This window comes from Amblyomma americanum, chromosome 3 (genome assembly GCF_052857255.1).
Source record: "Amblyomma americanum isolate KBUSLIRL-KWMA chromosome 3, ASM5285725v1, whole genome shotgun sequence".
Lineage (NCBI taxonomy): Eukaryota > Metazoa > Arthropoda > Arachnida > Ixodida > Ixodidae > Amblyomma > Amblyomma americanum.
The window spans coordinates 63,962,293-63,989,373 of record NC_135499.1 but is presented as its reverse complement, the minus strand read 5'-3'; the positions used below and the strand labels follow the sequence as shown (position 1 = coordinate 63,989,373).

Below are 27,081 nucleotides of genomic sequence, written 5' to 3'. Positions count from 1 at the left end.
TAATCGCTGGGACGATGCTTTGCAGCTTCTCAACGGCTCCTTCAACCTGACTGCCGTGGACAAGTATTGGTTCATGAACCAGAGAGATGTCGTCATGCATGGACTTACTGCTCACAGATTCGACAAATTTTCGGAACCGTTGGTGCCAGCACGTACATCTACAAAAGAAAGTTCGATAAGCGTGTCCAGCTACCGGGATAATCTTACACGTCCTATGTTGAAGTTGTACTCGGCCTGCGTCGACGTGTAAACAATGCCATGATTGAGACTCCTGCCACAGTACAAGATATTCGCACTACTTGTCATCGTCTAGACGGCCTCCAATCGTTCCGCTTGCAAGACACATAGGACCCCCGCCCCCGCCACTCTACGGAAGTGGACTTACGCTCCCTCATTCGCTTAATTACCCCAGAGGAACTGCACGGCTCCACCTTGCCGCCAGAGGAATCTCATTTGCACCCACCTCCGTCCTCGCCTTTGCGCGATCTCATCAACGACCAGCTCCCTTCCGTAACTCGCCCCACGGCTCTGGAACTATCTGCACCCCGTTGCGCGCCTAATATACCCAGGTTGCCGCGACTACTGCTGTTTCTTACTCCCCTCATCCGAAGCCAGCGCAGGAGACCATTCCTCTTTATCCCCGATACCTGCCATGTGTTCTGTTTGGTGCCCATTTCCTCCTTGTCCGTTGTGTTACTTGAGGAAAGTACGCACTGTTAGAAGTTGGAAGCGGGAATAGAGGTTGGGGATGCGGGCTTCCAGATAAAGGACAGCGTTGGAAGCTGATTTTGGGAGCCCGAGGCATAGCCGTAGGGCACGCCTTTCCAGTAAGGCTAATGGCTGCAGCTTGTAGTTCGCGCTACCAGAGAACAAGGGGCAACCAAATTCCAGAATCGGTCTCATATAAGACTTATAGAGCAACAGTAGCGTGTCACGACGCATGCCAAACTTTTTATTGCCAACTCGGGTCAAACGGCCCAGTGCACGTTCCCCTTTAATAACATTCTTCTTAATATGGTGTCGCCAGTCCAAATTTTGGTCATGAGTAACACCTAGGTATTTAACCGACTCCACCTGCGGAATTGGAGTGGAGCGGTAGGCTAGCGAGATGTACATAGGAGCGTCGGGTGGAAATACCAGCACGCCACATTTGCTGACATTAAGTGATAAATTGATTTGGTCCAACCAGACTTCAAGAGCATTCAGATATGCCTGCAAATACCCGTAGAGCACATGAATATCCTTTGCTGATGCGAAAAAAGCTATATCATCTGCGTATACATAAACTGTAACGTTAGGATGAATGGGGATGTCCCGAACTAATATGTTGAAAAGCAGCGGAGAAAGAACAGAGCCTTGCGGCACACCTCTTGATTGACCATGGGTATTAGAACAAAAAGATCCGTCTGTACAGAAGAAAAATCTATCTTTTAGAAATTCACAAATCCAGGCGTAGTGGTAATGCGGTGGTTGTAGTTGAGCAAGATTGTTAATGAGGACTGTGTGCTCCACGCTGTCATAGGCCTTCGCAACGTCAAGCGTCACCAAGGCCGAAACTTCTCTCTGGCGTATTGAGAGCCGTATTCGGCTCTCGAGATCCACATGCGCGGACCATATGGAACAACCGCGACGAAAGCCAATCTGTGCGGGGCTGAGGCCGTTAATATGATGAACATGCTTTGTGAGGCGACTGTGTACTACTCTTTCTATTAGCTTTACTAAATTTGAGCTTAAAGCAATCGGCCGAATATTGTCTAATTGAAATTCATTGTCTACATTTTTTAAAAGTAAAATTATTTTCGCAATTTTCCAACTGTGAGGAATCCAAGAGGTTTCCAGTGACGCATTTACAATATCTAGAAGGTGAGTTGGAAAGTCGTGCGCTAAAATCTTTAACATGCCCACAGTAATCCCGTCAGATCCCGGAGCAGCAGTGTGCATCGAGGAAACAATTTGCAGGAGCTCCGACACGTCGACCTCAGGATAGTCCGAGCTGGGGGTGAGAGTGTGCAAAGGTTCTGCTTTCTGTACCTGGAAACATAAGGCCAGCCCCTGCGCGATGCGTTCAAGGTTTTGCTTAGCCTCCTGCGGAGACATTACTATTGACCTTATGCGATTGGAGGCCGGAGAGCTGTTATTCTGCGCCATGAATCTATAGAGAGCCTTCTTATTCTGGGGTTTTGAGAGATACGTGTTTAAATTTTGATTATAATCCTCCTTTGCCTTTTTAGGTTCTTTTGAAACATGCAGATAACTTATAATTTATTCAATTAGCGGGGCTCTGATTATAGGAAAGGCTTTTCCAGGCTGCTTTTCTACGACGATAAGCTTTCTCACACTCCTCCGTCCACCAAGGAGACGGCTGTCTGGCAGGAGCAGTAGTGCACACCGAGAATACAGAGCTCTCAGCAGCATCTTGCAGAAAGGTAACTGTCCGCTGAGCTCTTTGTGCTCGACGTGAGCTAACTATGGAGGGGAGTGAGGCAGATATCAATTTTTTGTACATAATGTGGTTTACAAAATTCATGGTTGCACCACCTTTTCTGATAGGCGAGGATATAATAGAAAAGGTTATTGGAAACTGGTCACTAGATGTACCTGAGTCTTCAGTTGACCATGCAGATACGCCAACCCCCCGAGACGCTAATGTTAAATCTATGATTGAACGGGATCCTCCTCGCATAAAGGTTACTGCTCCGGAATTACAGCAGCGCACTGCATTCATTGACATCCAGGACCACAGAAGCTGGCCGCAGGAGTCAGAGCGACTATCCCAGACACTGTGGTGCGAATTAAAATCTCCTGCGATGACTGTGCTGTTTGCGCCGCTCAGTAAGGTATCCAGTCTGTCCTGTGAACACCGATTGGGAAGTAGGCGTTAGCAATAGTGACTTTGGCGCACTGTGGAAGGGAGATTTCAACCGCCAACAACTCAGTCAGGGCGCATAACTGTCTGCGAGATTGATGCCCGGTGACATATTTTCGTAGAGATCATAGTTATTAACCCACCACCCCTGCCATTAACGCGATCTACCCTGAAAACACGAAATTTTTTAAATGTGAATGATTTAAGTGGAGAGAGCCACATTTCTTGTAAAATCACAATATCTGGATTATGTTTATGAAGAAGTAATTCAAGATCCGGTAAAGAAGAAAGTACAGAGCGACAATTCCACTGCATAACTTTTAGAGCCGCCATGATTATCGACTGGTTAAAGAGGCATCAACAGCCTCCTTCAGCACATCAGTCTGGGGAATTAATTTGGGGGGTCCTTTCTTTGCTTTGCCTTGCGGAACAGCTGACTTCGAGGGTGAGGAAGAAGCTCGACGCTTCTGGGAAGTGGTGAGCATTTCAACGTCCATGCTACAAGTATCTACGTGAGCGACACTGTCAGGAGCGCTGTTGGCAGGCGGTACTTGGGGCACGGTAGGAGGCGACATGGAATGAATCTTACTAGCAGCACTTGGGAGTGATGCCGGCGTAGCCGCCGAAACATGTGATTCAGTAGGCAGAGATTGGCCAGCAACAAGTTGAGATAGAGCCTCGGTGAAACTGCCCAGCATTCGCTCGACCACCACAGAAAGAGCCTGTTCTACTGAGGACACTATTGAAGTAGTCAAACTTGACGGTATATCAGCAACAGAGCTTCGCGCACGGCTGGCATATGTAGTATCCCTCCGATCCAGAAGTGCATAAGCATCTGCTCTCGAACATCGTTTCGCTTGAATGATATCGAGCAGGCTTTGTTCGTCGGCTCGTTTCGAGCAGTTGACATCATCAGCTGAGTGGTTGCCCTTGCATAGGCAACACTGGGGCTGATCAGAGGCGCAGCTGTCATCTGAATGCCCTTCTCCACAAACACGGCAGCGGGTCGCCGACTTACACGCTTTACCACTGTGACCGAAACGCCAACAGTTGTTGCACTGAAGAGGACGGGGCTGCAGAGGGTCCACACGATACACTATCGGCCAAACCTTGAGTTCAGAAGGACAGGAGGAACCAGCAAACGTAGTGATAACTGACTCTGTCGCAACACGCACACCATTGAATTCTCTACTGCACCGGTAGACAGAAAGAACCCCCACACCTGCATCCTGAAACTCCTCCAGTATATCCTGCGGGGAAGATGCTGGGTCCACGCCACGAACAATACCTTTGGAACATGCGAGCTGTTCCGGGATGAAGGCTTTAACCGCTAATGACTGAAAAATTTTGCACTGGAGCAGGTCTGTGACACAATCAATGTCAGCGGATCTGCAAACAATGCCTCTCCGGCCGAACGGTCGCACCTCAGAGATCTGGAGGTAGTGGGTAGTGAGAGATCTTAGCTCCTGCTGAAGGACCTTGGAGCTCTTCATCTTGATCGTTCCCTCACCGATCGGCACGAGAGCCACAGGGATGATGTCAATTCCATTTTTACGAAAATTTTCTAGCGGCAAGCTTTGGGTGGGCAAGCTGGCAAACCAGGTTGCCGACCCTCCACCCGGGGAGGTCAGCGACATACCTGAGCCAAACGCACCCTCAAATGCACATTAACCTGGCCTACAGACCTAACCTGAGACCTGGCCAAATCCCCCACGCAGAACGGCCTCACCAGAGATGACCACGTAGGCACCACCAGGACACCACAGTTGAGCTCGAAGCCAAGCACCAACAAGAACACGTCAGCACCGTCCAACACCCGGCTGCACAACCTATCTACTACCGTTATTTCTTCTTCCTCAACAAGCTTCGTTAATTTGAACTATGGTTCCCCTCCTGCACCTATTTCAGCTGCAATAAGCGCCAATCTCACGCCGGCTGGAAAAGAAGAATTGCTTGCTGTCTTGAGCAACCATGCCGCTCTCTTCGATACTCAGTCAACAGGTTCGGGCCAAACCTCCGCAGCTAGGCGTCGCATCTACAGCGACAGTTCGAGCATTGTTCGCTGTCGATCGTATCGTGTCTTACAGTCAGCGCAAAATTATTCTAGAATATGTAACCCGCATGCTGAAACTCCACATCATACGCCCATCTTTCATTCCTTGGTCTTCACCTATTGTGTTGGTTCAAAAGAATGATGGGTGTACCAGTACGCTGTTGTGTCGACTATCGCGCTCTGAATAAGAAACTCGAAAGGATGTTTATCCACTGTCATGGACTAACGACGCCCTCGACTGTCCGCAAGGTGCTCATTTTATCTCGTCTCGCCCTACGATCCCGATACTGGCAAATACCGATGCAAAAGGGAGACAAAGAAAAGACAACTTTCGCCACCTGATGGCTTATGCGACATCAATGTTATGCCATTCTGCCTGTGCAATGCTCAGGCCACGTGCGAACGCATGATTGACACTGTTTTCCGCGGCCTGAACTTGAAAACTTGTCTCTGCCACCTGGGCGACATATTAATTTTCTCCTCGAATTTCTCTGAGCACCTTGCCCGCCGCGATAAAGCTTTTAGAGCACTTGCTGAGGCCTGCCTTCAGTTAAACACGAAGAAATGTTGCTTTGTTTCCACTTCTATCAAAGTCCTCGGCCACGTCGTTAGTCCCAAGGGGCCTGACTCTTACGAATGGCTGCCGTTCTACATTTTCCCTGACCAACGCACGTCAAAGACTTGCGCAGTGTTCTGGGACTAGCATTCTACGCCCGTCGCATCATCCGCAGACTCGCCCCCATTGAGGCCCCTTGCGTTAGCTTCTTGGCGCCAGCATGTCTTTCGTTTGGTCTGAAGCCTGTCAGGCCGACTTTACGACTTTAAGGCAGGCTATCATGTATGATTCGATATTGGATAATTTCGACGAAAACACCCAAAAACTTTCGATACGGATGCCATTGGGCACGGAATTAGCGCCATTATTTTGCAGTGCCTGCACTCGTCCCCCGAGCAACTGATTGCCTACACAAGTCTTACCACTACTGCCGCAGAACAGAAGTACACTATCACTGCGCAAGGGCGCCTCTCTGTTGTCTGGGCTGTCCAAAAATCTCTCCCCTATTTATACAGCCGCCAGTTTTTTGCCCTCATTGACCATCATTCCGAGTGCTGGTTCCCGTCAAATAATAACTTGTCCAGCGCCTCACACGCTAGATTATATGGCTGCAGGAGTTTGACTTTACCATCACCTACAATCTGGAAAACAACACAAGGACGCCGATGCGCTCTCTCGCTGCCTTCTCGCCTCACCAGCACCTCCATGAGTGACTCCCGTTTCTCCGTCCCTTCATTCTACTCATTCGACGGCTATATCGACCTTGACAGCCACCGTAAATTATTTGATGCCCGTTCAAGTCTCAGCGATCTCGACTCAGCACAGCAGGCCGACGCTTACTCTTGTACGCTCCTGGATCGTCTCAGAGGTGCTACGCGGACTCCCATTGCGCGTCTACGTCGCCAGCTTCACTGTTTCAAGCTGGTCGACGACATGCCTCTTTGGCGCAATTATCTCCCCGTCGTTCACTCTTGGATACCTGTCATACCCATTTCTTCGCCATAAAGTTTTGCAGGCGTTTCGCGACAGCCCTATGGCCGGTCTTAGGCTTCTAGAAAGTTTACGACCGCATCAAGCATCGTTTCTTTTGGTCTGGCCTCTCAACTTCTGTTGCAAATTATATTGCACCTTGCATGCCTTGCCAACGCCGCAGGCTGTCCCCATCTCCTCGTGCAGGCTTTCTACAGCCTCTTCCCTGTCCTTTCTCCCCCTTCGACATCGTTGGAGTTGACCTCTACGGTGACTTACCGTTAGCTCCCTCGGGCAGCCGTTGGATCGTCGCTGCCATCCACCACTACAGCAGATACGCTGAAACTTCCCCCGTTCTTTCCGGCTATGTTTCTGAAATTGCCCATTTCTTCCTACCCGCCGCGCTGGCTCAGTGGTTACGGCGCTCGACTGTTGATCCGGAATACCCGGGTTCGAACCCGTCCGCGGCTGCTGCGTTTTTGTGGAGGAAAAACGCTAAGGCGCCCGTGTGCTGTGCGATGTCAGTACAGGTTAAATATCCCGAGGTGGTAGAAATTATTCCGGAGCCCTCCACTACGGCACCTCTTTCTTCTTTTCTTCTTTCCTTTATTCCTTCTTTTACGGCGCGGTTCAGGTATCCAACGATATAGGAGACAGATACTGCGCCATTTCCTTTCCGCAAAAACCAATGATTATTATTATTATTATTATTATTCTCATTTCTTCCTGAATACTACGCTTCTGTTCCATAGATCCCTTGTGTCTTTATCAAAGACCGCGGCAAGTCATTCCTCTTCAACGTCATCACCGAAGTTCTTCATGCTTCTAGAACTCTACTTCTCTCCATCTAGCATTCGGACCCGCTCTATCTATGTAGGCAAGGAAAGCATCCTCGTAACTAGCGACATACCACGGGAAATGAACGAACTAATTGTGTTTTACCTCCGCAAGGTGGCCTATAGCGCATTGCCCAGCCATGCCATCATCTCCCATCAGCTCCCGTTTAACGTAAGCTACGGTTCTATATAATCGGCGCCATCCCGGGACGAGTAAGCGAACCGAAAGGTCCAATCGGATACCAGTGCGAAGCGAGCGACCTGGCTGACACTGAATTAAAGGAGCCGTTGCCTGAACAGAGCGCATCACGTCAGGATCTTTTTTACAGACTGCGGTGATGTCATAAAGCCCGCTTATCTGGAATACCCTTCAGAAATAAACGCATAGAGCGCATCTATGATGAAGTCATAACTTCACCTATGCTGTGGGGGCCTTACTGTTGCCCGCTCCGTTCGCCTGAATTAAGCATGTGGGCACACGCACCTCGATATAAAGTTCTGCTATAATTTATTAAGATATGAGCTATTACTTATTTGTAAGTTCTACTTGGCCGATTTACTCAATTAAAACTGATATAGTTCTACGGTTATGGCCAAAGAGCTCCAAGAATTTTCCAGCTGTAAAACTATAGACATTTACACCGGTTTATTAAAACTAAATCACCGCACTTCAGCTGGATTATTAGCTGCAAGTCTGAATAGTGCTTCGCAGGGAGCAGGTTTTATTGGCTGAGAATTCACTTTGGGGCCGCATTCCAAAGAACTTGTGCGGACACGTAGCTGTTTGACCGTCATGCGCTTCGTGCGCTTAAACGAGCTTTATAAATATCATGCGATCGTTCTTTCGTTCCTTGTTTAGCTTGCGATCTTGTTTGCCGAAAGCTTCGCACGCCTACATTTCGAGCACTGTTAGGGTGAACACGCGAGCCGTGGCCATGCTCTGTAAAACATCAGTGCAGCCGGTGCGCAGGCGCATAAAAAAAAACTGGCGAGGGCGTAGAAGGGCCTGGATGCAACATCTTCTGTCGTCCTTGTCGTTCGCACAAGCGCCGAAGCGAGCGACTTGGAGCACTATCGGAGACAATGCGAAGCACCGCCTCCGAGTTACTATATAAGCCTGCGCGATATCGCTTAGATCTGCTGTGGCATGTTCAAATTAAGTGGGCGTGCCTTTAGCGGCGCATTAAGATACAAGGACCGTACAGTAGTATAAGCTGTCCGTTTCAAAATGTCCATTTCGCGTCGTTCTGCTCCTTTGTCATTGGTTACTCATATATACCCGAGGCTTTCAAGCGTCTGTGGAAAGCGACCCGGGCATTGGATGGAAGGCGACCGGACCTCGTCATTGGCTGGTATTTGCTGTAATACGAAGCCAACCGTGAGGCCTGGTCGCCTTCTACACAGAGGCTGGGTCGCTTTGCACACACGCTTTAAAGCCGCGGGTATATATGAGTAAAGCCGCTGGTATATATGAGTAACCAATGACAGAGGAATAGACGGACGGAAACTGGCCATTTTAAAATAGTCTGCTCATTGAATACGGCCCCGAACAGTTGGAGGCACATCAGCTTCTGTTTGTATTGTTCCTCCGACCTCTGTGCCTCGTAGATCGTCGTGATAGCTAGAGCATGGCTACGCGGACTAGACCTTATCTGGTGCGCTTTAACCTTGCAGTGGGCGTCTCCTCTGGGAGAAATGAATGGAAAAAGTGGCAGAGGGAGCGCTTGGAGGCCTTGGCCTCTAAGAAAGCTCCCATCTTCCGGGTTCCGTGCCGCTATCCTCGCGAGTTTCCTGCTTTAACGGATTTCCCGGCCTTCCGTAAACTTCACGAGGACTACTATCGGCGCGTCCGCCGCACGGTAAGGATTCATGACTTATATGGTGTGGCTTCTAGAGTAATATCAGTGTCGCTCTGCACTTTTTGCCTGCTCAATTGCTATACATTTACTCTCAAGTAAGAAAATATTCACCCCTCAGTCAGCCAGAACCATGTATTTAAAGTGTAAAAGCCTAAAGAAACTACAGCTCTGTGGGGTCCCTACCACTGTGCTTCAAAGCGGCCGCTATTTATCCGCGATATCGCTCGTTATTCATTCATACATGCTTTGTCGTAACTGAGATATTGTCTACCGAAATGCGGCATATAACTTCAGGTTTGCGAAATTATATTTCTTACTAGGGCTCTTACTAGCGGCATCCGAAATCGTGATGTGTACCTGGCTTTTTATTTTTGAACGGAATAAGTAGTCCTATCGCTGGCAGTGTGTGGAACGCTCGTTTCATTAGAAAATAGTTTTTAATAGAACATATAACAGTGGTACCTTGCCGGTACTCACGTACGGAGCAGGAACGTCGCGGCTAACTATAAAGGTTCGAATAAATTGACGACACCGCAGCGAGCTACACAAAGGAAACTTATAGGTTCAATGTTTAGCAGGAATGTTTAGTAGCAGGAATGTTTAGCAGAAGTGATAGCAGGAATGGGTCAGCGAATAGGCGTGATTTTGTAGCATCAGTACCAGTTTCACGCAGCACATGCTGCACCGTCCGTAGATGGCGACGACACGAGGGGCATCCCGGTTCGGCTCCCTCCTCGCGCTTGTCCCTGGCATGGCTCACGACAGCGCATGGTTGCCTGGCACTACTGCCAACCAATCTACGCCGATTCCCTCAGTCCGGCCTCGTTGTCGAAATAAGTTGTCATTGTCGCATAATTAAAAATAGCCTTTTTGGCTCTTCATGAGCATTATTGGTAGAAGTACACAAATGTAGTCGACGAAGAAGGGACATGAGCGACACAAGCTCTAGCATCTTTTCGATACATTTGCATCTTCGTCGCTGCCTGAGCAAAAGTGTAATAGCGGAGCGCTTCTATCAGAGAGTGGGACAAATTAGTACAGGGCCTTTACGATGCTATCCTCCCAAGGTGGGACAGACCGTCGAGTAGTTCTCTAAACTCTTTCCTTTGAAATAGCGAAGAAATATGTTACAGCTAACGATGTTCAGCGGGGAAAAGGGCGTCATAATATGTCGTAACTCAAAATAGCCGGTCCATGGAGGAAGCAGGCAATAGTGTTCAAGCAATGGGGGCGTGTGCGCGGGAAGAAAGGGAGTTAGAAATTGGAACTTTACATGTTACTCGCGCCATTAGGGCGAAGGATGGTGTTACTTCTTTCAAAGCGAAAGGTTTACCAGCCCATGTCGGTGGATTCATGTCATTAAAACGTCTCCGCAGCCAGTTGTGGAACTAGTAAAAAAGAACGTCTAAAACGTGCCTATAATCGGAGGAGAATAATGTTAGGGTGCGGCGAAAAAATAATATTATGGCCGAAAATGTGCAGAAACTGGCCGTGGCCAAAGCAAATGTGGCGCCAGATTTGAAAAGCCGGAATTATAGTACCACGTGACCGAAAATGTGGGCGGAGCCAATGCAAGGCGCCAAATTTGAATATTTTGGAACGAAGCGTTGTGGGAATTAGACGAATTGCACTAATTCTCAGTCAAATAGGGGCAATAGAGGCTAAGAGGAGCAAATAGAGGCAAAGAGGAGCAAATACAGGCGACGCATGCCGAGTAGACGTCCATGCGTTCGCATTCCTCCAATGCGGGTAGCCGCAGTGGTCTCGAATTTTTTTTTTTGTCGTAAAATTACGGCAGTACTTCGCACGGCCCCGTATCTTTACGATATCACGTCGTCTTTAAGTACCACTGAAAACTTTGTCGAGGACACAGCCCAATAACAGCACGATCGAAATTCTTGCGTGTTCGGACAGACCATTTTGTCACAATTAGAGTTCTAAAGCACGATGCGTAATACGGACATGATCAATGCGGCTCGATGCGCGGTATGCTTAATGAAGCGCCGTAAATGGACGTTGATATATCTCTCTGAACATATTTGCAGCAAATCTTTCTAGCCTATACGACCACGCGATCGCAAGTGCGGCAGCAATGGAACGAGCTTTAGCATCTTAAAAATGCATTTAGCTGAAACGTTTGTAACCCGTGGTGCCATATAGCGAGTTTGATCACAGTCGAATCATTTTCCGCCCCTTTAGGAGCTCTTAAAAAGGTGGGAGACTGCGCGAGCGCTTTTTATAGAAGTGGTAAAAAAACGATTTTTCAACTGCATTTTAAGTGGCCGTAGAGAGCTTTTGAGCATAACAGAACCTGAATCAGTGCAAAGAAGAGCATAAACGCACATTTGAGCGAAGCGGGAGCTTTAATGTTTCTCTGCGCTTCTGAAATTTCACAAATATCTGCGTATTGCTCATTTTTCTCTCCAAAGATAAAATTTATTGTAAAGGAAGACACTCATCCAAGCAAACTCCATTTGCTAACCGTTTGACAAAAATCGGCAGCGCGGCATTTCGGGTCTCAGGAGGACACGTGACGAGCAGTTGGGTGAATATTTTCATGCAGTTCGCGCTGCAGAGGCGTCCCACAACAGGCCTGAGTGCCACTAGAGAGGCGTCGACGCGTGGGACGCTCGGCTCCGCCAAGAGCGGTGCGAGTGCCACGTCGACGGGAAGGTGAGTGAGCATCGTGTGACTCGTTCACAAACCCTACATCGAACCCGCACAAACCTCACTGCACGTACGAATGAAGACTGCGCGAGCCTCGAGCCAGGTTGCAGAATGTAGCCGGTTATGTGTGAGCAGAGTTACGACAACTTTGGAGTGCGAGTAAATCATGACGAGAGCTACGGTGTTACCTTCTCGGGAGCTTTCGTATCTCTTCAAACTGTGGCTGCGGTTAGGAGTATACCTGTGCAAAATGACGTGTGGGGAAAAATCACGATCGATTAGCGTAGCGGTGCCTTATGCCAATCAGGTGCGCAAGCAGTTCTGTTTTCACTTCGGTTCTGGTGGTGAGACCCAGTGTTCACCGATGACAGTTGTTCGGATAGCGAGAATGAGGTAATGCCCAGATATGCGGAATTGGTCATCCTCCACATTCATATATCCCTGGGAATCTTCCTATACCGCTCCTCGCGCAGTGGTGCAGCGGACAGTCGATGCGCCACTGCTCTTCTCTGGCAGCTGCTTCCATCGGTGGGACGTGGGATGCTTGGGTTCGATTGCGACCCAGGTTGGCCTTTCTGAGCAGCCCCTAATAAATAAATGCCGCCTGACACGGTGGGCAGGCCTCTAGGTGTATATATATTGCCACAGTACGAAGCAATCCAGTGGAGCCATACCGCGGCCGAACTGTTTTAGATGGGACTTGCCATGCCTTGCGCACTGGAGGGGCTAGGGGATTCGTCTTCTTCTTCGCTCGAGCTCCCTGCTGTCTTGCACTCCCAGTACGTCTAATTAAACCTGGTTTGTGTGCTTCGCCCGTTTGTCGGCGACATATTTGGGGTCTTTCCCTCAAGCCCGAAAAGTGTCACTTCGCCTTCCAGGAGTTGAAATCTCTCAGCCAAATCGTGAGCGCTAAGGGAGTCAGCCCTGACCCCGATAAGCGAGACTCCGTCGCTGCTTTTGCCGTGCCAACCGATAAGCGCAGTTTGCGCCGCTTTCTGGGTCTCTGCGCCTATTACCGGCGTTTTGTGCCGACCTTCTCCCAGATCGCTGAGCCCCTTACCCTCATCACGAAAGATACCGAACCGTTCCTCTGGGGCCAGGAGCAACAACAGGCCTTCGAAGACCTTCGCTCTCGTCTCCAGAGTACGCCCATCCTTGGCCAATTCGATGAGTCAGCCGACACTAAATTGCACACCGACGCCAGCAACATCGGCCTTGGTGCGATCCTTGTGCAGTGGCAGGATGGTATCGAACGTGTCGTCGCATACGCAAGCCGCACCTTGTCACGTTCGGAGGCGGACTATTCCACTATTGAAAAAAAATGCCTGGCAATTCTGTGGGAAGTGACAAAATTTCGCTCGTATTTATACGGCCACCCTTTTAGAGTTGTCAGTGATCACCATTCGCTTTGTCGGCTGGCGAACCTCAAAGATCCCTCGGGACGGCTTGCACGCTAGAGCCTTCGCCTTTATGAGTTCGATGTCACCATCGTTTATAAGTCCGGTAGGAAGCACAATAATGCCGACTGTCTGTCTCGTGCTCCTATCGAAGATAACCGAGCTGATCCCGACGACGATTCTATTTTTCCCGGAGCCATCTCCACGTCCGTCCTCACTCAACACCATACGGACGACAGTGAACTACGGCCCCTCATTGAGTATCTTGAAAGAAGCGCTTCGTCACCCCCGCGAATCTTCTCATGTGGACTGTCGTCATTCTTTTTGCGCGATGGCGTTCTGTATAAGAAAAACTGCAACCCGACGGAAGCTGCCTATCTGCTCCTCGTACCTGCGGCATTGCGCGACAAAGTCCTGCAGGCGTGCCATGATAACCCATCTTCTGGTCACCTGGGTTTTTCCCGCAGTTTGGCGCGGATACGCCAAAGGTACTACTGGCCTAGGATTGCTGGACACTGCTCTACAAGAAACGACACGATTCACTCCATTTCGTTTAGTGCACGGTCGCGAAGCCACAACCATGCTGGACGCCATGTTGCTTCCGACTAGTAGTACCTTATCTATTATGCGTGCTGCCCAATTCGTTCGTCAGGCCGAGGCCGCCGCCAACTCGCCCGACAGCGCATCCGACACCAGCAAGCCCTCGACGCTCGCCGCTGTAACCTCCGCCACCGAGCTGTTAGTTACCAGCCCGGCGAACAAGTCTGGGTTTGGAGCCCAATCCGCATGCGTGGGCGCTCAGAAAAGCTTCTGCGCCGATATTTTGGCCGCTACGAGGTACTCCGCCAAGTCAGTGAGGTGAACTATGAACTTCTCCCCCAGGAAACAGTTCGCTCCTCTAGACGGCCGACCCCCGAAGTCATCCATGTCGCACGGATGAAGCCTTACCACGCCCGCTAGCGCTTCAGGCGCATCTACACCAGCCGCCGGAACACTCGCCGTCCTTTGCCTTCTTGCTTTTCATTGTTGCGGCACCGAGTCGTTGCCCTTCGGAGAGGGGGAGTAATGCCACAGTACCAAGCAATCCAGTGGCGCTATACCGCGGCCGAACTGTTTTAGATGGGACTTGCCATGCCTTGCGCACTCGAGGGGCTAAGGGATTCGTCTTCTTCCGCGCTCGAGCTCCCTGCTGTCTTGCACTCCCAGCACGTCTAATTAAACCTGGTTTGAGTACTTCCCCCGTTTGTCGGTGACTATATATATATATATATATATATATATATATATATATATATATATATATATATATATATATATATATATATATATATATATATATATATATATATATATACGCACTCGCCGCCTCAAAAGAAGAAGCGATCTGGACCTGTGGTCAAGACGTTCGCCGAAGTCCACCGCTGCAACTTGTGATCTGTGATGTCCCGCATTCACGAGTGACATCGCATTTAAGTAGATGTCGTCGTAGTTACCGTCCTCCGTTGGAGATTCGACCGGGGCGCGCGAGAGGCAACCGGCGTCCGAGTGCTTCCGGCCGGACTTCTACAACTCTGTCATGTCGTATTCTTGAAGGCGCAGACTCCATCTGACAAGGCGGGCTGACGGATCTTTGAGGGTCGCGAGCCAACGCAAAGCATGGTGGTCCGTAACTGCAGTAAAACGTTATCCATAAAGGTAGGGACGAAATTTCGACGTCGCCCACACTATCGCTAGGCACTCTTTCTCAGTCGCTGAGTAGTTAGCTTCAGCGTGAGACGAAGAGCGGCTGGCGTAAGCGATGACTCGTTCTCGACTGCTGTGGATTTAAAGCAGAACGGCACCCAGGCCGCCGTTGCTTGCGTCAGTATGAAGCTCCGTATCTGCGTTTTCGTCGAAGTGAGCCAGAACTGGAGGTGCTTGCAGGTGTCGTTGGAGAGTTTCGAATGCTTGTGCTTGAGGGGCATACCCGTGAAAGGCGTGTCTGTCCTCGTCAAACGCGTCAGGGGTTCAGCGATTCGAGCCAAATCTTTCACAAAGGGATGGTAGTAGGCACATGATCCCAGAAAGAGGCGGACTGCCTTTTGGTCCTGCGGTGGAGGGAAATTGGCAATAGCTTTGGTTTTGCCTGGGTCCGGCCGAACTCCTTCCTAACTGACGACGTGACACAAGAACTTTAGCTCAGTGTAAGCAAAGTGACATTTCTCATTTTTTAACGTTAGCCCAGAAGACTTTATGGCTTGCAGCACAACTTCGAGGCGCCGAAGGTGCTCCTCGGATGTTGGTGCGAGCAAAACCGCGTCATCAACGTAGACGAAGCATGTCTGCCACTTCAGGTCTGCGGAACTGTGTCCATCAGTCGTTGGAACGTTGCGGGTGCACCGGAGATCCTAATCACCGACTTGGGTACAACATTCATGGCTGACCTCCTGCAGCAAATTTTACACCACAGTCATACAGACCACCGAAAGACGACGTCCTACCACCGTCAGACTAAAGGTTTAACGAAACGATTAAACAAAACGCTAGGTGACATGCCCTCAATATATGTCGACGTTCAGCACAGAACATAGGAAGAAGTGCTCCCATTCGTGACCTTCGCGTACAATACGGCCGTACAAGAAACGACAAACACGCCACTGTTCCGTCTCGTTTACGGCCGCGACGTGACCACGATGTTGGACGCCATGTTACCGCATGTGGACGACATCGACCCGAATGCGGATCTTCACACCTTCTTGCACCTCGCTGAAGATGCTCGTCAGCTGGCCAGAGAGAGTATTATCGATCAACAATGCCGAGATTCCCAACACTGTAACCTCCGACGCCGTGATGCTCGGTACACATCAAGAGACAGTGTGTGGGTCCGGTTTCCAATCCGCCGACGCGGACTTGAAAAGCTCCTCTGCCGGTATTTTGGACCCTACAAAGTGATCAGGCCAATTGCAGACCTTAAATACGAGGTGGTTTCTGACGGATTTCAGAAATCCTGGCGGTCTCTGCACCCTGAGGTGGTACACATTTTCCGTCTCAAGCCTTACTACGAGCGATAGCGGTAGAGCTGGACTCTCGCGCGCACATCATGCTTTCCCTAGTGAACTTTTAAAAAAAAAACACACAGGCTACGCATCGGGACGATGTTCTTTCTTTCCGGGGGGCCAGTGACACGGTGCATTCCGCTAGCACGCGCCACCTCAAAAGATGAAGAAGAAGAAGCGATCTGGAGCTGTGGTCAAGAAGTTCGTCGAAGCCCGCCACTGTCTCTTGTGAGCAGTGATCTTCCGCATTCACGCGTGACAATATATACAGAAACCTGAGCAGGTTGCTCCCCGGGCAGTTGAGCACCCTGCTAGAAAACCGGCTTAGGACTACCCTATGTAAAATGACCCGTGGGGAAAAAAATTGGCCAACACGTAAGATGGCCGCAGTTGAGCGACCTTCATGGGGGTTCTTGCGTATATCATCCGAAGCGTGGGAGAAATCGCAACTTATCAGGAAGAGGTAAGCGAATAGCAAATTTTCACCGACGTGTTAGCAACAGAATGGCTTGCGTATAATTTGCAAGATAAAAATATATAAAAAGCCAGCAGCAGAAATCAAAACAAAACAAATTGTGAGTTTCTCTGCAAGAAAATGATCACATAAAGAAAACGTGAAAAATTCACTGAGTTAAAAGTCAAATATGCATAAGCTCCTCATGCTTTTAAATTGTTTGTCTAATCTTTCAACTCGCTGTCGCATTTCCAGCCTTGCCCTGTTTCACAAGTTCTTTTATTCGCCACTAAGACGTACAGGAACCAAATATCTACGCACTTTCACTAGGTAAATCACCTCGCATTGGTTATCCGCTTCATGTACGCGTGCCCAGAGGCCACTCCTTTAACCAATTCATTTTTTGAACGAGAAGCAACGAACTGGAATGCCCTCCACAGCATATCGGCGCCATAACCTACCCGCCAGCATTTGCAACCGCTTTGAATGCCTGCACCATGTATACCAACCCCTGCAGTTATCAACGCTTATACTTTTTTTAAGCAGGGGTCTCAAAGCCCAGGCAGCCATTTTGCATGAAACGCTCGCCTGTGTGAACATTTATTAACTTTTCCAGTAGTAAGAGGAGTAGCACATGAATCACGACATTTACGAACATGCCCTTTGTGTGCGCCTTGGTGTGCGCGCGTGCATCAAGCAGCCCCGGGTGCTGCGTGATGGTGTATAGTACGCTCCATTTTTAAAAGGATCATGCGATCACGTGGCTGCCGCGCTTTGCGAAGCGCTTCCACGTGGGTCATCGAGAATCGACGTCACAATGCGCATGCTCGGAAAGCAAAGCCTGGCTGCTCTTTCCGGCGTGCGCCTTCCGTTCTCGCCTGCCCTGGTCAGCAGCGCTTTGCAATGAGCGGAGTTAGGCCTAGTGATTGCATGTTCCCGTCTACAGAACCGTACGTACTATACGCCCCCCCCCCCCCTTGGTTCTTTTGAAGTTTTTTTTTTCCAGAGCCTAGAGTGTAGCTATGGCCAGTTGAAAATTCTACACCAGATTTTCGCACATAATTCTGGTGATTTTGACTAAAATGCCATTTGAGATTTCCGCCTAAGTCCCTTGCATTATGTGTGTAGTCTTTTACGTCTCTATGTTCAGTATTTCCATAACGTGCGGATGAGAAGACGCGTAGCCCTTCATTTTACTCTGGTAAACACAGCGCGCAATGTACCGACTTTGTGAATTGCTTTGCCTCTGAGAAGAAAAAAAAACTAGGAGGTAGAAGGATCCTTTCAAGGAAGAAATAACTTGATGAGAAAAAAAATTGACACCACGGTTACCGCTGTGTAAAACAAGTATGAGCGACAGCGGTTATGTAATAAGTTTAGGTAGAGACATTGACAGCGTGCTTCACTCGGCCGTAGTGGGCACTCCCACGTTGCCAGGAGGGTAGCTGCTTGGTTGCCACACCGACTCGACTTCTTTTTTGACAGTTAAATCTCGCCAACAAAACCAAGTACTTTTCTGATTTTTGCGTATGAAAATAATGAATTGGTTGACCATGTGGCTATATCTGTTTTGTAACGCGCCATTGCCCACATAGCGTTTTCTGCCCCTCAATGCAGAAATCGAGATATTTGCAATTCAGATAAATAATAATGCAAGAGCTGTTTTTAACTTCAGCGCAAACAGTGCTCTGTGCTCTAACAAGGTTTCAGACGATAATGTAAAAAAAAGTCCTGTCTCAAAATTAGGCTCCAAATTTACTTTTAAAAAGGCGGAAATCTTGATATTTTTGTCCTCTAAAGCGTTTCCATTTTGAAATAAAATGGCATCATCCGTAGTTCTTTTGGGGAACGACATGGCATCTCAAAACTGTACTACACCCGGAGACAGTCATTTCAGGAAGGAATGGCTCCGGAAGAACAGTTTTCTAAAAATGTGCAGATTAAGGCGATTTCTTACAATTCGGAGCAGGATATTTGGAGAAAATATTTTTTTTCAGAAAAAGGTCACCCCTCGTCTGTTTAAGAGTTGTCTTAACTTATAAATTTTTTGAGCCAAATCTAAAATATGGACAATTTTGCGCTTCTTTCGCGCGGAATGACGGATACTGCAGCACCCTTGTCGACGAGAGAAAGAACTGCGGCGCCTTCCACGAACAGTGCGATTACATTAGAGGGACGACACGGAGGACTTGAGTTCGAAATAAGCGCACTTCTTGCCCCAGGAACTGCCGCTGTTAGTTTCCCTCAAGGACAGAGTTAGAACGTCGCAGCATCTGAGAAGGGGAACGACGACGAGGGGAAGGCGATCGGCGAGTGGCGTAAATTTGGCGATCTGGGGACGCAAAGGGGGGACCGGGCGGCCTTCTCGGCGAGGCTGGTTCGGCATTGTACGGGTAGGAGCGCAGATCAGTTCGAGAGGAGAATGCGCTGGCGGCAAAGCCGCGCAACATGGCCGGGCAGACCACAGGTGTAGCAGATCGGTCGATTTCCGCAGTAGGCCAAGGTTTCGTAAGATGTGGGGGGGGGGGGGGGGAGGGCTCTTGAGAATTGAATGTAATTTAATGTTTTTCTTATCCGAGGAGCCGCTCTACATTGCCAATCGCACCGAGTGACGCCAAGGTTCCCTTGCCCCAATTACTGTGACGTCATCAAACCCAATGGGTGTTCACAGGAAAAGCCAGTGCTTGCCGGCTTCCCCGACGTCAACTGTGTCGTGGTAGTCCAGGGTGGCCGGTTTACTATGATATCAAGGCAGTACACTTTAGCGCTGGCGCCGACCGAGACTCAAAGTGCCGGTTCAAAATCGTTAGTAGGGTGTCTAGAGCGCACTGGTGTCTAGAGCTCATTTTCGCTATCACTTGGCCCGTATTCATTCAGGGCAAAAAAAAATGATTGGCGTATGTGCATTGTTATTATGTAAACATAATGCGAAAGCACGGTTTTTTCCAGGTGGACACAATCGCCATGTACCTCAAAGCGTGTTTGAGGTGTCTAGTGACTCAGGGAGCCAATTTTGCGCCTTTCCATTCCTCAGAATGAACGGATTCTAAGCCTTCCGATGCTTTTAAGAAAAGGAAAGGCACACAACTGCCTTCAATTTGTAGGTGGACGTTACCGCGTTCTCACAGCGCGATTGTGGCGTCCTTTGACCCAGTGAGCCAGATACAATTGCTATACTCTGAGGTTTCACACACATACACACAAACCGCTGAAACCCAGGGAGTGCAGGCAGCAGTGCTTTTGCACTAGCAATGGAAACCCCAGAACTTTGTGTCTGTACCCCTTTAACCATGTAATCCTATTTTAAAGCGAAAGCTTTACTCTATGCAGAACTCGATCTCCGATTGCGTCCCTCCAGATGACATTGAAATGACCTTGTGATTCATATAGCAACAGCAACTATAAGCTGCATAAGCTGTACCCTGCCTACAAGGTTTACCTTGACCACGCTGGTCCACCATCGTAGCGCGGTGTTTGGCTTTTGACCTCGGCTCACCCCCAAAATTAGGCCCACCCAACTCCAAAATTTGTCCTCCCGCGATTGGTGCCAAAATCAATGTCCCGCCATAATTGAGAGTACCCAACGCGATGCGAAAGTCTAATTTTGGCCCGGGCTATTGGAAAAATATGACGTTCATAATTTAGGATTCCTTTTTCACTATTATATCCTTAGCGAAGTCAAAACCCTGACAGTTTTTTCGTTTCTCTCGAGATCAGCGCTCCTGTGCCGGCAGGTCACGTCTTGCGCGAGGATGGCGGCGAGTCTGAAGGGCTTCCCCCTCCGGGACGGGAACCCAAATCCCCTCGCGGTGTGGACGCGGTCGTCTCGTCGCAGTTACACCTGGAAGCTTACCAGAAGTCGCCGCTGACCAAGTACAGGCACGTGCTGGCCGCCATCGAGATGTCAGGCCACACAACAATACTGATAGGAGGACTCACAACTTTGATGTGGTTGTTCGCCTGCGATGTGCCGGTGCGCACGTTCTTCTTGAACGTACTGCTCGGTGAGTGCCTGTCCTGACAACTGCCGTGCCGACGCGGTGGCACCTCGGAAAGAGGCATTAGGCACTTTAGCATACCGTGTACCGTGTTAACTTTACCGTGACCGCAGTACCGGAAGCCCGCGTGCCGTCACTGCCATGCGACGATCGCCTAGAGGCCGCCAGATGGCGCCAAGGTACCCGGCAGCTACGCTCAAGCCTTCCGCATCGGTACCAATCAACGCATGCTTATTGCCGGTGGGCGGGATTCCGGTACTGCGGTCAAGGCAACGGTAACACGGTACACGGTATGCTTAACACATTTAGCATACCGTGTACCGTGCTACCGTTACCGTTCCCGGAGTACCGGGAGCCCGACCACCGGCGGTGAGCGCGCTCTGATTGGTCCCGATGCGGCCGGCGCGTGCGCAGGGTGGTTGGATGGATGGATAAGGCTGAATCCTTTAAAACGGTCGGTGGTTCAAGCCACCTAACCATGACTTGTGAAATTTTACTCTTGTCTTGATTTTAGCCACCACCTTCGCTTGGTTAGTTCTACCCGCTTAAAATCTACTTTTCCTTTACTGTCCTTCAACCACAATGCTTTGAATAAATCAGCCCCGCTGCTTTCCACTGTAGGGCAAGCCCTTTACAGAAAAATATCGAGTGTTGAGCCGTTTCCTCCCCCTCTCCAGAAGTACACCACAACGTATCTATCTCGTGGTACCTGACTCTACATTTCTTAGTCCGCAAAACTCCCGTCCTGGCCTCAAACAATAAAGAGCTTCCCTATAATTATCATTGATATTTTTGGCAATTTCCTTCTTAAGGATCCTGTATGTTCCCAGTGCCAATTTCGTCACCAACCCTGTTTTCCACAGAGCTCTTTCTGTTTCTTTCATCTTTTCTTAACCGATTATTGGTGATTTGCCCCCTACAGCTGTCCAGATATTTGCTTGCCAATTTTCAAGTTCGCTACCTCCATTTCGTGTCAACATTCCTTATGTACTGGTACCCGAAAACTTTCCTAGACAACTGCTTTCCCCCCATTTTTTTCAATCGTTCCTCAAGTGCTATCTTACTGCTCTCGAATGACGCCCAGCCCATATCACCCTGTACCCCCTGATTTGGTGTATTGCCATGTGCTCCCAAAGCTAGCCTCCCTGTGCCGCGTTGTTTGATTTCTAACCTTGCTTGAACATCTGGTCTCATGCATAGTACCACATTGCCGAAAGTCAGACTAGGAACCGTCACCCCTTTCCAGATTTCTCTTACCACTTCATACCTTTTGTAATTTCATGACAGCTGCATTCCTTCTAGCTGTATTGATCACAATATTTCCATGCTCTGTCAGATACTCAGCAACGCTATTCATCCACACCCCAAGATATTTGTACTCATCCACTACTTCTAGCGTGAACTCCTCTAATCTATGCTCGCCCCCTCATCAATAAATATCATGAATGCAGATTTTTTCTTACTAAACTTCAAACCAAATCTATCTCCTTCTTTACCACAGATGGTAATTAACTTCTGCAAATCTTCATTGTTGTCAGCCATTAGCACTATATCATCCCCGTAGATTAGTCCCGGTAATGACTGTTTAATCCATTCTCCTTGCCTGAAAATAGGAAGGTTGAAGCCTAGTCTGCTCCTCTCTAGTTTGGTCTCTAAGCCTAGCAGGTACAACATGAACAAAAAAGGAGACTGGGGACATCCTTGCCTAAGCCCCCGCTCTATATCTGCAGGCCCCGTTACATTTTATTCCCATTTTTTAAGCACTCTGCTACCTCTATATATATATATATATGTGTGTGTGTGTGAAATGAAATGAACAATTACTCCATCATCCACATCCAATGTGCCCATATATATATATATATATATATATATATATATATATATATATATATATATATATATATATATATATATATATATATATATATATATATATATATATATATATATAATAAAAGAATAATTACTCCATAATCCAAATTCAATGTGCCCATTATCAATGAAATCATCTGCAATAACGTTGTCGTAAGCTCCCCTGACATCCAGATGATGACAGGTTATTTTTTATGGCGCAAGGGCATCTGCGGCCAAAGAACGCCATGACACAAGGTGTTTTCGTTTGCTCAAGATGGGGTCAAAGACCCAATTCCCAAGCACTTCACCCTGATTAAGCCGAGCACCAGGCCAGGGAAAGCTCGTACCCATTGCATTACCGGTTGGTACCCGCCGGCACTGGGAATCGAACCCCGCACGTCCCGCATGCGAGGCGGATGCTCGACCACTAGGCCGCCGCTGCGGTCGATATTCAGAAGTGCTAGCCATAGTGACCTGTGTTCCTTTTAAGCAATCCCCATATACTGCGTCAATGAAAACAGATTGTCTCCGACCTCCGACTTCTTTTGTTTCTGGAACACATTTTGTAGCTCCCCTAGCACCCCCTCATTCTCCACCCAAGCCTGCACTCTGTACTTCGTAATATGCATCACCAACCTGAAAACCACAGATGTCACTGTTATGGGACGGTAGTTGCTTAATTCAGCTTTTTGTCCATTTCCCTTATATATCATTTTCATTCTACTTAATTGCCATTCATCGGGGGATTTGACATCCACTGTCATTTTGTTCACTACCTCTATTAATGTTTGCTTGGGTTTTGCTCCTAGAGTCTTTGTTAACACAACCGGAATACCATCTGGTCCTGTCGACGTGTCACTAGAAACCTTCTTCCCTGTCCTTTCCCACTCTCTTTGCTCAAGTGAAGGAATTGCAGTAACCGGTCTATCCTCCTTCGATAAATTATGTGCAACATTTCTTTAAATTTTTCTGCCATCCTTGTTTCAATGTGTTTCATTGCTTCATTCCTTTCTAGTCGAAAACCCTGATCTCTAACAAGAAATATTTGCTTTAGCGCAGTCTTATTACTCATTCTATTTAGATGTTTCTAGAATTTGTATGCTGCTTTTCTTTCCTTTTTATTTACTTTTAATATCCATTGGGCACCCTTTCTTATAATTTTCTCATTAATCAAATATGATGCTTCCCTTCTACACTTTATGAAGGTAGCCATTTTCTGTCTGTCAGCTTCTGGTTTCCCCTCTTTTTGGAATATCTTTGTTCCCTGGACGCTTCCTGGCGTTTCTTTATTGCCTTCTTGACCACCTCATCCCACGCACTCTTGGGTTTGCGTCTTTTCCCTTTTGGCTTGAATCGCACCTTAGCTAGCTCTAGCTCAAGTAATCGAGTTAATTTAGTATAAGTCCATTCTGTTTCATAATCCTCAAAACTTACTTTCTCAATTTGTATGGGTGCTGCATCCAATTGCTTTTCTGAGTAAAAATTCACCTCTGATTGTTCATCTCGCTTCGGTCCTACACTGGTTTCTCTTCTGAAACTCAACTTGATATGTTTGTGGTCACTACTTAGACTTCTGGAACCATGTTCATTTATGCTCATTACCTCTAATATATTCTACATCCTATGTGACACAAGTCCATAATCTATCGTCGAGTGCAGACTTCCTGCTTCCCATGTTATGAGATCTTCACACTTCATGGTAATGCTGCGTAAAACTAAATTTTGCCTCTCACACAAATCGAGCAGCATGCTTCCTGTCGAATCTGTTTACCCATCCAGGTTTTCTATGTGTGCATTCATGTCGCTTCATATAGTTATCTCGCCCTGTCCTCCTAACTCATCAATGTCGCTTGCAATACATTATACCATTTTCCTGTTTTCCTCTTTGGCATTAGCTCCTGTCCACACGTATACAAAGCCAAGCAGTGTTTGCTCCCCTGCCACGTTTCCTTTTAGCCATAAACAATCCTTGCATCCAAATTACCCCTTGAAAATTCATACTTTTTGTGAATGAATGCCTCAGTTCCACCCCTTTCTGCTGCTCTCTGTTGTATTGCAATATTCCGATGCGTAGTTTGGGTTACAGGGTGGTTGCTCTATATCGTTGAGATGTTTTCACTAAACCATATACCACTAATTCCTGGTGCCTTAACTGTTCTGTTTCCTCCCATTTCAGCCTAGCATTTTAATGTAACCTGTATCTGAATTAATTTGGCCCTGACCATTGTGTCCATTTCTTCTCCTATGGTTCCATCGTTTTTGACCTTGGTTCTTCCTCGTCTACACTGGTTCCCTCAGAGCTATGGGTCCCCCTAAAAAATGCTGTTACTTGGCGACCTATCCTTTTCCCTACCCTCATGCCAGTGGCACCACCAATAGTGAATGCGGTCCTGTGAAAAAGGATGGAAGCTGACCTTGTACACGTACCTGTTAACTTCCATTGCCTTGTATCCTTGTCGTTGACTCATTATTCTAATTACACCGTTAGCCTCAACGACCCTCCTTTCCTCGCCGCTGGACTGCCTCTGGACATCTGGGATTGTGCATATGGTCATCTGCACACTCTCACGGGCCTCTCTAAGCCTACGCCTCCCCATTTATGTTTATCGATGTTCAGGCTCCTCGCCTTCAGCACATCGTAGAGAGCAGCATGGATGACGACAAGGTGTTCGTTATCCATGTTGTCCCCTACCATCTCCTGGGTTTTCGTCATTGCATCACCATGCACTTCCCTGACTGGGCCTCCACCTGCATCCGGCTTTCCGCCTTCACTGTCGTCTAAACGCCTTCCACTCAACCCTCGCTACGCTCAAATCACCGACTACCAGAACTCTTCTGCGCTCTAACCATTCGCTTCCTGACTGAGACTGTTGCCCTCCGGATCCCGCAACCTGTCTCTCCCGCCGCCGTACGCTGCTGTAGCGCGTCACCATGCCCATTTTTACCTTACTCTCTTCCCCACTCAAATCCTGCTGCGCTACAGCGCAGTACTATCCACGAGTCTCCTTTCGGTTTACCACGCCTTCCTAGTCCACCAATTGACACTGCTCGGAACCGGGCCCTAACCTGCCGGCCGCGACTTGAGCGCTTCTGCCCTCCCTTCTAGCTGGGCTCGCTTTTGCCGCTCTTCTTTCAGCTCTCCCACAATTCGCTCCAACAGGTTGGTCTTAGGCCCGTCCCTCTTAAGCGACTCGGCGACCTGAGTTTCTAGTTTAATCCGTTCCTCTCGTTCCACCTTCAGGTCCCCTTTGAGTTCCTTAATCCTAGCTGCCCATTATTCTTCCAATGTTTGAACGGCCTCCTCAAAACGCTTATATAACCTGCACGCGAAGGTAGCCTCCTCTGCCTCGGCTAAGCTCCCGAATTCGGTCTCTATAAGTAACACGAACGCTCGCACTCCTCGCACTGCGCTAGCTCCCCGTCCACCTTGGCTTTCCTTGCTTGCCGACCCATCGTCCGGCCGACTACGTAACGTAAAAACCCATCGAAATTTTTACGCAAAGACCTACGGCACAAGCATCCGCTAGCCTCCCTACCCCTAACACGGCTTAAAACTACCGCCCCTACAGCATGTACAACACCAAAAAGCACTTAGCTTCGAACGATGTCATATGAGCTCCGAAAAAAAGCGTCCTCCTCCGACGGGGTAGGCTGGTAGACAGCGCTACGGCAAATCAATTGCTCCGCTACAGTGAAGCTCCGCTCTGCCGGGTACCTGGCGCCGTCAAGATTATTTGCGCATGCGCATTGGCTGCGCGCGGGCACCGGGTAATCCGGCGCCGATAACGGTAACAGGTACACCTGCGCGCGCTAAGCTGGGGCTGTGCACTGCTACTGGCGCAATAAGATTCGCTGGATGTAGAATTCCCGCAGCTGTGGGCTTGCAGAAACGCGACGAAGGTGATCGACAAGGATGGCGTGAATATGTGACATGCAAGCGACTCGTGGCACTTTCGGCGCTGCTCTCTTTCGTAGCGATAGCTACATTACGGTAGCATTTCGAGCCTTCAGCGTGGCTGCGCTGCCACCCTCTGGCTGCGCCACCACCCTGTGGCTGCGCTGTCATACCGTGGCTGCGCGGCCACGCTTTCACGTGGTTGGTCACGAGGTGCGGAGCAGCTGCCGGCGGCGTGGCGCCGTGGCTGATCACGTGATTCGTCACGTGGCTGGTCACGTGACCAAGCTCCGCTCGGCCAGCTGTAGCTAACGCGTAACTCCAGGTTTAACCACAGCTAAACCACCGCCAATTTTTATGTCTGCCACAGAGAATTCCTTGCATTTTTCCCACTGTTGAGTGCTCGGGATGATGTAGTGCGTAACCGAAATAAATCTTCTAGTACTACCCAAGTAAACTGCGCATCTGAGTTAATTCTCCTTTCTGTATTGCATTCTCCACGAAATATTGTAAGGAGCCGTAATGCTCAACCTGGGCCTGACTGTGTTCACAATAGTGACACGGGTACTTATCTTTATCGTGCGACCGCTTTTCGCCGCCTAAGAAGTGTTATCGCACAGCGCAGGACGAGCCTGCATC

The 27,081-nt window shown here is 48.7% G+C and overlaps 1 protein-coding gene across 1 annotated transcript in view; it reads left to right on the top strand.

Annotated features, from left to right (window-relative positions):
- Positions 1-27,081, top strand: part of LOC144123016 (uncharacterized) — a 55,492-nt gene that overhangs the window by 5,986 nt on the left and 22,425 nt on the right. The window contains exons 2-4 of the mRNA XM_077655943.1: positions 8,955-9,139; positions 11,703-11,812; positions 20,410-20,696. Of these exons, the coding sequence (XP_077512069.1) occupies positions 8,955-9,139; positions 11,703-11,812; positions 20,410-20,696 (582 nt within the window). The remainder of the gene's footprint in view (positions 1-8,954; positions 9,140-11,702; positions 11,813-20,409; positions 20,697-27,081) is intronic.